The sequence below is a fragment of the Macadamia integrifolia genome, chromosome 4 (assembly GCF_013358625.1).
Source record: "Macadamia integrifolia cultivar HAES 741 chromosome 4, SCU_Mint_v3, whole genome shotgun sequence".
In the NCBI taxonomy this organism is placed as follows: domain Eukaryota; kingdom Viridiplantae; phylum Streptophyta; class Magnoliopsida; order Proteales; family Proteaceae; genus Macadamia; species Macadamia integrifolia.
Window position 1 is genome coordinate 11,000,290 of NC_056560.1, and position 12,064 is coordinate 11,012,353.

General features: G+C 37.0%; 2 protein-coding genes across 2 annotated transcripts in view; both read left to right on the forward strand.

Annotated features, from left to right (window-relative positions):
• Positions 1 to 1,201, forward strand: part of LOC122075897 (ankyrin repeat and SAM domain-containing protein 6-like) — an 8,616-nt gene extending 7,415 nt beyond the window's left edge. The window contains exon 7 of the mRNA XM_042641115.1: positions 739 to 1,201. Within this exon, the coding sequence (XP_042497049.1) occupies positions 739 to 810 (72 nt within the window). The 3' untranslated portion in view covers positions 811 to 1,201. The remainder of the gene's footprint in view (positions 1 to 738) is intronic.
• Positions 1,202 to 3,836: 2,635 nt separating this feature from the next.
• On the forward strand, positions 3,837 to 5,574 carry LOC122075774 (U-box domain-containing protein 38-like). Its single transcript, XM_042640938.1, has one exon. It carries the CDS (start codon positions 4,182 to 4,184, stop codon positions 5,466 to 5,468), a length of 1,287 nt encoding a protein of 428 aa, XP_042496872.1. The 5' UTR covers positions 3,837 to 4,181; the 3' UTR covers positions 5,469 to 5,574.
• Positions 5,575 to 12,064: the final 6,490 nt, after the last annotated feature.

The following is a 12,064-nucleotide window of genomic DNA, read 5'->3' on the forward strand; positions in this document are numbered from 1 at the left end:
AAAAAAAAAAAAAAAAGAAAAGAAAAAGAAAAAAGGCACACACTTCATTGTTCAGGACAATTCCTTGGGGTATATGGATTTGTATTTTTTTTCACTAAGGTTCCGTCTGATTGGCTGGGAAATGTTATAGATATGTGATGTAAAGTTAACATAGAAAGGATGTCGGAAATTTTCAATTCATTGCCAAAGTTGTGTGGTTACCTCTGCTTATTGGGTGTATTATTTGCATTTTTTCCCACCCAATTACTTAGAATTTAGTAGAAGAGTATGGCTATGTTATTACTTTTAACTTACTAGGATGCGTCCAGGACGCCAGGGGGCTGCTCACCAGGCCCTACAGTCCTTGAATGGAATCAGTGCAGCTTTCCCTTGTAAAATGGATTCTTCTTCCAGGATGTCCATTTTTCCCATTTTTGGAACTGTGGGTTGGCTGGGACACTTTATTAGACGCTCTGGGCACCGTCCAGGACGTTGAGATGTCAAATGACAACCCAAACTGTTTTTGTGGATGTTCCATTTTGCAATACTGCTGTTCACTAAAAAGGAGAAAAGGGTGAGGGGATCTGAAACTCTCATCAGCTTTTTTGTTTTCATCTTTTAACTAGTAGTTATTTTTCGTGGTGCCTCTAGGACCTTATTCTGTTAGGTCTCAAGAAATAATTTGTTGTTATTGTCCTATTCGTTGTATTCATATGAAATTAGTTAGGTGCCCTTTTCTTACGAGGACTGTGTGTGCAGGGTCCGAGGAAGAAGATTCTTCGTGCTGTCATGCCTCGTTCCAAACAACCACCTTGGACTAGTAGAACTTAGATTGCCACACTTAGAGAGCGTTGTTCTTTTCTATGATCAGCAACCAGATCAAGAACCTCCATATCAGATTTTTAACCATTGGCGTTTCACCTCACATTGAAGGCAGTGCCCATGAGCCAACTGAGAGATGATTGAATCCTTCATCCTTCCAGCTTCAATGGAATTTGAGAGCTAACCTGCATCATAGATCTGAAGTAAGTTAAGTGGAGATGTACAATGAGAAATGTTATTGCATCATGTTTTATTTGGATTTTCCCACTCTTGCTTTAAATTTAGGATGAAGGAATTAGATTGGTTAATTGAGTTTTGGATCACATTAACAATAGATTTGTGTATAAGGTACACCCTAATGCGATAATATTTTCATGACTAATAAATTCACTTCCGAGAACCCACTTGTTTAATGGTGCAAAAGAGGGGAAATGGTAGAAAAGTCAGATACTTGTTAAACATTAGTTATAATGTAGCATATTAACTGATATGATCTTCAATCTGGATATCTTGCTGCAACTTTATTTTAACAGGATCTGTTCTATAGGTTGGCAACTTCGTATGTAATTGTGGAAATACATGGTTGAGTTGATTGAGAGTTTTCACTACTTCCTTTTTGGAACTGAATACATATTAAGTCATATATAGGCATTAGAGGTCAAGGAGAAGGCAAGACTGTTTTAACTATTGAAAAGTCCTGCACAGGTATATATAATAGAGCAAATGGTTCATTTAGACCCCTGGTTATTAAATTCTCAGAATTATTTCAAATAGAATTTTACCGAATTTTATGAATAATTCGGTTCGAATCTGAATCAAATTTTATCTGAATTATAACCAAATGTTGTCCCATGTTAAAAAAAAAAACGCCTTGAATAAGTCAAAGCCTTTAGAAAATAGTGCGATTATTATACCAATGTTACTTTTCTTCTTTTTTTAACAGAAATTGAAAATAGTCATCTTTTCTGAGGTTATCTCTCACACTTTTACAAATAAATAAATAAAGTCTCTCACCTTATTTTGGTTTGACTAAGTCTTGCAGTCGTTACTCTCTCCCTAGTCTTTAAGGTGAACATGCATGGTGGGTGACATGGGTCTAGCTGAATTTGTGTTAAGTCCCCCTCCTCTTAGTCTCTCTTTCTCTGATTCAATTATTTGAGTAATAAGAAATGAATTTAGAAAAATAAAAAGAATTAAATACAATATTTTTATCTTTAAAATTTAAAATTTTAATTTTTATATCATTCGTATGTTATGTACATATGATAATTGATAGAAAATATGAAACAAGTATTGTAAATATTCAAAATAACATTCAAAATTTTTATCCGCTTTTTATTTTTATAAACGAATAATTCTCGAATCCAAATCCGAACTCGAATTTTATTATCTCCTCTTTTTTTATCGATATTTTAATCAAACCGTTGAATTAATGAAACGAATTAATCCGAATAATTCTCGAATCTAATAACTATTAGACCACCCATTTTGACATGTGCCAAATTGAGTAAACGTTTGATCAAAACCAAAGGTTCTGATTATTCATAAGACTAGTAGGCTGCTAAGTTTAGCGAGGACTAGCTAGCTTATGCCAAAAAGAAATATTAATCAAATGATATTAAGTACTAAAGCTTCCTACCGGTTGAATACTACCTAATACCTATGATGAGAGTAATAAAGCCTGCGTTTGTCAATGTAGTAAGGAGTGTGCGACAGCTAGTAAGACTAAACTTTACAGACCAACTACATTAATCTATACCTCATTGTCAGATCACAGCTGCTGTTCTACCGAAAAAAAAAAAAAAAAAAAAGGATCACAGGTGCTGACTGATAGCTTTTCGGCCTATCTGGCTTTGATTTTTTGAAGTTTTCTGATGCTCCAATTGGACTTTTAACATTTCTTTGTGTAATCTAAATTCAAGATAGATGGCAAAGAAATTTGGAAGAGAGGATCAAGAAGATATAATCTGAAAATAACAAAAGGATAGCAATACTACAAGCAAACTTCACCTTCATAGATTCATTACTTCATCATAGTTTTAGTACAGGAACCTTGGCTATCTCTTCACTGTAACTGACTATCCCAGGGTGCAATTCATTCCCATTTCAGATTTTAACTGCTCTCCCACTGCTAGCTTTGCTTGATTTAATATATATATTATTAAAAAGGCAAAATCTCTTCTTTTACAAAGAAATGATAATGTAAAGAATAATATGATTCTTTCCTTTATGTATGATTCTGTGTGATATATTATAACATTGAGGAAGAGACGAAGAGCCTTCCAGGTCTTCCAGATACCAATGATTTTGCTAGTGTCTCAACTTTTCTAGTTCTTTCCTACCCACTGGAAGAAGGGAAAAAAACTGATCCATCGACTAGCATGGAGGCAAAGGTGGCTTTCAGGATGTGATGGATGCACTAAAAGGGTGCACAAGTGCTTCCATGACTGAAACAAGAGGACCCACCATTGAAAACCAAACCAAAACCCAATCTAAAAGTAACCTTAATAGCCAAGTAATGGGCAAGCAGTGATGATACAGTGAGTTGGTTTGTGGAGATTGATATAGAATCACTGTAAGTAATTACTTTCATCTGTGAAAGAGAAAAGAAGAGAAGGATATAAGAAACATTAGACTCAATAATTGAGTTTTGTTAGTGGAACTAAAAGTGGAATGTTGAACGTTCACCTTTTTCTTTTGGACTCTCTCTTTCAAACAACTCCCCTCGTGTTTCTTCCGGAATCTGTCATTCACAGAGACGGGTTTTCTGAAAATCTTCATTCTCCTTATTCTATAGTTCCAATTCTGACATCATTCACCTTCTTTATCATGCTTTGCTGCCGCCATCTTTGCTTTGTGATCTCCTTCTCTTTAAAATGGAGATAGTGTGAGAAAAAGGTAAGCTAAAGCACAAATGGCATGGTTCACTTAAATCTTTTGATGGCCATTAAACTTTCAGTGAGCATGCAATGGATCTTGGCCTAGTGCTGATCAAATTGCTGAAGTGCCCTCTCCTTTCAATATGTTTCTCTTGAGCTGTTAAGCCTAGGATTCGGCTCTTTTAATGTAAGCATGTGCCTCGAGGAGTTCCGTGCATTGAATCTGAGCCGCCGCCTCTATTCTACAGTAGACAGTCATAACGAGAGTTGAGATGGCGTGCTGCATGCCATGCCCATACCCCTCGTTATTATTGCACGAACCAAAGGGCATTACAGGAACTGAAGAAGAACAAATCCAAAGATAAACTAATCGAAGATTAAAGATTTAATGTAATCTGTGTGTTTTTTGGGATTAGCCTAATTTTGTGCACTCTTTAGAGAAAAAGAAAGCAACACGAAGAAGGGATTAGTGAAGCACAACCCCCGCCTCTTCTTTGGAGGATGAAATTTTTCTGCTATCCTGGTTGCAGGAACTTTCCTGCTACCCCAGAGCTCAGCTCCGGGGAGAAGCTCGTCCGTTCACTACTACCGACTGAGAAATCTACCCTCAAATGCAAGATAGAAGAAGAAGAAGCAGAGAAGGAAAAAAATCTATCGGCCTCGGAGGAGGAGGAGTTGCTTAATGGAGTGGCGGAGAAGACTCCAGTCAAATTTTCTTACACAGCGACCGAGTTAAATCGCCGGCCGCCGACGTCCGAGGAATCGGTAATTAAGGAAATTTCCGGCACAACTTCACCATTCGCAACGCGTCCCTCTTGTTATTCATCTTCTTCGTCGTTCGACAACTTTACAGAGGAGAGCCTAAACCCAATGTCCCCGGAAGAGGAGGAGATCATCGTCAAGCTCGAAAGCTTACAACTTTTCGAGCAAGAGGAATCATTGATCTTACTGAGAAAGATCACAAGAACCAATGTAGATATGAGGGTTCCACTCTGTAGCCCACGATTGCTTTTGGTGCTAAAATCTCTCCTGACCTCCCGCTACTCCTTCATCCAGATAAACGCGGTGGCATCTCTGGTGAATCTCTCGTTGGAAAAGATCAACAAGGTAAAGATCGTACGGGCGGGGATCGTTCCACCATTGATCGACGTGTTGAAGGGAGGGTTCTCTGAAGCGCAGGAACACGCTGCGGGTGCCCTCTTCAGCCTCGCTCTTGACGATGACAACAAGATGGCCATAGGTGTGTTAGGCGCATTGCCACCGCTGCTCCACATGCTCCGGTCAAAAAGCGAGCGGGCTCGGCACGATTCAGCACTCGCTCTGTACCATCTCTCGCTACTTCAGAGCAACCGATCCAAACTCGTGAAGCTGGGTTCTGTGCCGATGCTGTTAGCCATGGCAAAGGGAGGAGGAGACCTCGGGAGTAGGGCTCTGCTCATACTCTGCAATTTAGCGGCATGTGCAGAGGGGCGCACAGCATTGCTGAATGCGAACGCGGTGGAATGCTTCGTGGGGATGTTGAGAGGAAACGAATTAAAATCGGAAACGATTCGGGAAAAGTGCGTGGGGGCGTTGTACGCTCTGAGTCAAGGGAGTTTGAGGTTTAAAGTGCTGGCGAAGGAGGCGGGAGCGGCGGAGGTGTTGAGAGAGGTGGAAGAGAAAGGGAGCGAAGGAGCGAGGGAGAAGGCAAAGAGGATCTTACGATCTTATATCACGGTTGTCTTTCTGGATGGAACGAATGTAACTCTTGGTTATGTTGTGGGTCTCAGAAAACCTGCACAGCTTTAACATCTTACATCGATAGTATAGTGAGGTCTTATATGTCTTCTATGTAGTGTCGTGGTTGTACTGAGAGCTCTTTGATCATAGATGAGAAATCCTCAATTACATCGCAGAGGGCCGAATAATCGACCCTCATAAGCAAAACATTGTGAAGGATCAAGCACCCACCAATATACATATATTAATTGAGGTATATCATCCAAGTAGCCAGAGGATACCCTCCATCCCCAATGAGCTGTCTCATTACAAAACCTGCTAATATGCGAAAAAGAGCATAAAGAGAAATGATCTTTGAGAGACATAATATCATGCACAATGTTCACACTAGAAACCTTGGAAGAAGAATATTTATGAGAATAAGACAATCGGAGAACTCCATTACCCTCTAATAATCCACACTTATGGCGTAAGAGTTAGACGGATAGTCAAAGTTTTGCCAACAATAGTTAGCACAAGAGTTTGATGAGCCGAGGCAAAGAAACATAGCCTCTAGAGCGATCAAATGCCACACACCCCCATTCCCATAGCTTTATGACAGGATGAAAGAGTTGCATTAGTAAAGATGGCAATGCTAATTTTTATTGATTTCCAAATGTAATGCAATGATGAAAAATTTTGTTTGACCTTAAAAACCTTGTTTAAATATGGTTGAATGTCATTTAATGTAATTTCTATGTGAAATGACATATTTACCTTCATTCAAAAACTGCTTAAATACTGAAATGAGAAAAAATACGACTCAATGAAGTTGTTAAATTCTAAACACACCTGTAGAAGTGTCATTTAGATTCATTAATTATTGAAAAGTACTGCATTGTTATATAAAATTGAGCAAATTGGTTCCCCTTCCCTTTCTTTGATAGCATAATAGATTAATGAACAAGTGTTTTTTGTCCAAGAACAACCACAATGGTTATTATGCAATCTGTGACGTAGGGGCACCCAATCTCGAACTAAAAACTTTATCTCTACATTAATTGAGCAACTAGTTGAGTTGGACACTTGGACTAGCGCCAAATTAAGAATTTGTTTCCATTAATAGGACCTTTCACGTGCTCAAATATAGGGTGCAATTTTAACCGTGACTAGCTAGCTCAAGCTAAAAAATATATATATATATTAATCAAAATAACCATACGAGTCTCTCTAGATGGTAGGTTCTCTACCAAGTCAGCTTGGAGTGTGGTTCGTGCTCATTTTAATACGATATTGTATTTTAAATGGTTGTGGAATCGATCTCTTCCATCTAAGATTAGTTTCTTCACTTGGCAAATTCTCAATGGTAAGATTCCAACAGATGACTCACTGACGAATATTGGTATCCCTATAGTTTCCAAATGTCTTTGTTGTAGGAGGCCTTGGAGAGAAACGTCCACTCATTGCTTGATGTTGGGTGGGATGGCGACAAAGGTTTGGGATATTTTAGAAGATTATTTGATGTGGATTTAATTCCAACCCATGACATAAGGAGTAGAATTTTATTTTGGCAATCCAAGGCTGGGTTTAAGGGTGCTTGTGACGTCATAAAAGGTTTATTGCCATCGCTAATAGTATCGGAGTTGTGGCAAGTAAGGAACAACCTAAGGTATGGGGAGGGTGCTCGCACATTTGGATTGATCATAGAACGTCTTAAAAGATGGGTGCATGAGATCCCTCTTCCATCTAAGTTTTGTAAATTTCCGTCTATGAGGGAAAATATTATTTTGCAGGTCTTTAACATTAATCCTCCCATAAAAAGGCAAAGAGCTCCAATTCTCACGTTCTGGCTTCCCCCTGCGACATCGGTCAAGTTAAATGTAGATGGTGTAAACAAATGAAATCCTGGTATTAGTGGAGGAGGAGGACTCATAAAAAATAACGATGGCACGGTTCTTGCAGCTTTCTCTAGTTTCTATGGTATTTGTTCTAATTCTGTGGCTGAGCTGCGTGCTTTTAGGGATAGTTTAAGGTTATGCATGGATATGGGCTTTTCAGATTTTTCTATTAGCTCCGATTCTACTTTGATTGTGAACTTAGTATCTAATAGGTTTTGTGATCTATGGAGTTGTTGGTATTGGTTTCAGGAGGTTATAATTCTATGTGACTCTCTTTAAACTCGAATTTCTTTTTCTTTTTGAGAGAGTAATAGAGTAGCAGTTTGGTTGGCGAACTTGGCATATGCTTCAACTATAGATTCAATTTTTTTTGGTGTCCATGTTCTTCCTAGAGCTTTTAGCCAAATCATTAGGGAAGATAAAGCTAGGTGGCCGATATTTAGAATGTAATGTTTTTTCCTTTCGGTTTTTGGTTGTGCTTTTAGAGTGCGAGTGTTTTTATTTGTTGGGTTGGGATAAGGCAAGTTATGTCCCCCATTTGTATTCTTTTTCTTTGTTATTAATAATATCTTAGGGGCTCCCTCGGTCCCAAATAATATTCGGGATTAAAAAAAAAAATCAATTCATATCGATACATATCGATATCAAATCGGTTTTGAAAGTGATCGATACCGGATCAAATACCGTGTATTAAAACCATGTGTGCGACAGCTAGATAGACTGAACTTTACAGACCCAACCCTATTTGTGTATATACAATATTATCAGATCACCGGTGCTAACTGATCAACTTCAGTTTATATGACTTGTTTTTTTTTTTTTTTTTTTGAGTGTTTTGATGCTCCAATCGGGACTTATCTTTCTTTTTGTGGTCCAAAACCATGACAGGTGAGAAAGGAAAGTCACAAGATACTGGGAAGAGAAGATCAACAAAGAGTATAACATGAAGCCAAACTGCACGTTCAGAGATCCATTAATGGCTTCTTTCATATTTTGTTATAGTGCCCTTCCATCTACTTTTAGGGACTATAGAACCATGACTTTCTCTAGATTCGAATCTTGCTCGGGTTTTATGAAAGGAATTAATGATTTCACATCAGATGTGAATACTCCATATATGAAAGCATACAAGGAAATGAGGAATTGGGCACCTTTTTCTCAATACTAGCTTTTAAGGGTGAGTTTTATCAGAATCTCAACAAGGGCTGTTAAAGCTATAGTGTGGCAACTTCAAAGTGTCTTTGAGGATAGAGAAGATTCTATGTGGAGGAAGAGATTATTGGAGTCCCATGTGAAAGCAAAAATGATCTTACATCGCATATTTTTTTTTGGGTAAAACTTACATCGGATAAGAATAACCTGTTGTGAAAACATCTAAAGACATTATAAGACACAATTGGGATCTTCTCCATATAGGTGTATCATTTAATCTCATCTCACACTATCCATGAGATGTGGGGACCACAAGATCCAAATTCTATACGCCATTCTCTCCCTTTAGGCTTTGTTTGGTAGTAAGAGAAAAGAAAAAAGTACAAAAAATGTATTATTTTCTTAGTTTAAGAAATTTTCATTGTGTGAACTAAGAGAAGATTCTAGGGAATGGTAAAGTTTCTTCCGATGTTAAAAAAAGAAAAAAAGTTTTGCCTAAAACACAAGAAAATAAAAAAACTAATAATAATAAAAACTTTTCTTTTCATCTAGTGGTAGTCTCATTTTTTTTTTTTCTAATACCAGGTATCCAAACCTTGGGCCTGACAAGTCCCTCGGTCCTTCATCTAGTGGTAGCCAAATAGATATAATTTTTTATTTTCTTACCATATCTATTCTTTTGTTTTCTTTCTCTTTTGAAGATTTTTTTTTCTTTTCATTTCTTTTTCTTTTCTTCTCTTGTTATCCAACAGCCTAATGACTAGCTTTTAAAGATAAATTTTACCCAAAATCTAACATATTAGGGTTCAATTCATATTCATTTCAGGTTTTGGGTGCTCTGTTGTTGCTAGCCTTTGGTAGTTTGGTATGTGATTTAATATGATATATATATATACAAAGCAAAAGCACTTTCTTTCAGTCTCTCCGAATAAATGATAATGTAAAGGATATATGATTCTCTCCTTTAGTTTGTTTGCGTGCACTTAATCTATGATTCTGCATGATATATTACAACATTGAGAAAGACACAAAGAGTCTTCCAGGTTTTGCAATACCAAAGATGTTGCCACTCAGTCTCAGCTTTTCTAGTTCTTTCTTACCCATTTGAAGAAGAAAAGAAACTAATCTTATTAAAGCACAAACCACTACCATGGAAGCAAAGGTGGCTTTCAGGATGTGATAAATGCACTAAAAGGAGTGAACTAAGTGCCACCATGACTGAAACAAAAGGGCCATCATTGAAGACCAAACCCTAAACCCAATCTAAAGTTTACCTTAGCAGCGAAGTAATGGACCAGTAATTACTTTCCTAGCCAATTATATCGTATGTGAAAGAGGAACAAAGAGAAGGTTATAAGAAACCTAAGACTCCTAATAATTGAGTTTGTGTTAGTGGATCTAAAAGTGGAATGTTCAACCTTCACTTTATTTCTTCTGGACTCTTTTTCTTTTCTCTTTTAAATAACAACTCCCCTCTTGTTTCTTCATGAACTAGTCATTCACAGGGACTGGGTAATCTGAAAATGCCCAATCGTTCTCATTCTATAGTTACAATTCTGACATCATTCACCCAACAGGGTTGGTAACCTAGTGATGAAAATAACCTTAACCCATCATCATACAGGGACGTAAATCGCTAAGAACATAAGGGGGTAAAGGGTCAAACCAACAATCATCCGATTTACACTAAAGTCCAAATGCTTAACTGCTTGTCACTGACCTAGAAGATCATCCCAAGGTATGAAATAATGGAGAATATATATTGAGAGAAAGGTAAACTAAAGCACTAATGAAATGGTCTCCACTTAAAGACTTTTATTGACCATTAAACTTTTAATTATGAACATTCAGTGGATCATTTTGACGGTTCTTTTTTCACTTTGTGGACAAGGATGGAGAAGAGTTTGATACTCTTTTGAAAGTACAAGTATATGCGAATCTTAGTTGAAAAGGAAGAGTTATCGCTAATTGAGATAAACAAATTGCTTAGGTGCCTTCTCCTTTCAACCTGTGTCACTTGAGCCTTACCCTTTCCCAGGTGATAAGAGTTAACAAACCCTTTTGTTTGTTGAACAGGGAAAGGTTTCCTCATCTGTCCATTTGGTTCATGGTATTGGTATTGATATTGGTATTGATATTAGTGTTGATATTGATCATCACAGATGGTAATATAGATAAATTATATCAAGTAGTTAGATCGAATGTTTTTGCCCCCAAAATTTTAATCATTTTTTATTTATTATTGTGCCCTCTCTATTTTTCGTACCACTGATCCGGCATTGGGCTGGTGGCTATACCAATACGATTGATTTGATCCCAAAGTCCTGATAATTGAATCCATGATTAAAATTCCTCATAGTCGAATTCATGATTAAGAACTCCAAAGTATCTGCGACGAGATGAATCCTAAAATTTGTGGAATAGATCTTAATTAATGTTCCTTTTTTATATATGAAATTTCAACTTAATACAAATATTGTCAAAGTGATAAATTGAACTTTGAAAATTTAGGAATTACAAGAAGATGCATGGTCATACATAGATGGTTTAAAAGTATCAGAATGTGCAACAACACACGAGAGGTTATTTGATTAACTTAGGTTTTGAAATTTAACATATGGTGGCTAATCGAAACCTATGCACACCCATTCAATGTTCGTAATCATCACATCAACCAACCATCTACCAACCATCTAACTCAAATAATGGACCATAGAGTGAAAGAATATAAGAATAAAAATAAATAAGATACCATTATCATCAAGTGTTAAAAATATAAATAAAATATGGGATTAATAAAACTGCCTTAATATCCCCAATTTATGTATATAATTTTAGCTCAAATAAATTTCGTCAATTGATAAAATAGAACTCTAAAAATCAACAAACTAAGATTGCATGCTTGCATGGGCATGCAGATGATTGAAAAATATAGAAACGCATGCCTATACTTAAAGGGTCTTTGATTGTATTAAGTCTTAAAATTTAACATTTGACTAATTCAATCCTAAACCCATTTGCATTTATGCAATGACCAAAGTTGTTATATAATCCCACCACTAAAATTTTTTCTCGAAACTTTTAGAACAATAAAGAAAACCATATAAGGTTTTAGTTCACAATATTGATACCGCCAAAAATAGAAAAAAAATACCTGATCATCATTTACACTCTACACCTGGCCCACAAGTTGGTCAATTCCTCTTTCTATCCACACATTGGTCTGCATGCCGATACAATAATCTCATGACCGGGACCATTATTTTCTCTTTTTCTTTTCTTTTTCTAATAACAGATCGAGGACCGTTCATGTGCACAAGGATAGGGTTTTAACCTTTAGGTATCAGTCTGGGATTGGCTGCATTAACCGATACGTATATACTGATACCAATCCCAATCCGGCCGATACCTAAAACCATGGACTCCACCAAAACTGATCTGAATGGTCAATGGGCTGAATTGATATCATAAAGTAGCCCCCATAACGAGACGACTTCAACGTGGGCGCCTGGCCCAGCCCCTCGTGACTGCATTCAGCTTTTTAGTGCCATTTTCGTTATTATAACCACCCCAAAGGGCATTCCAGGAACTAAAGAAAAAAAATCCAAATTTAAAAGATTCCCAATTCCAAAACCC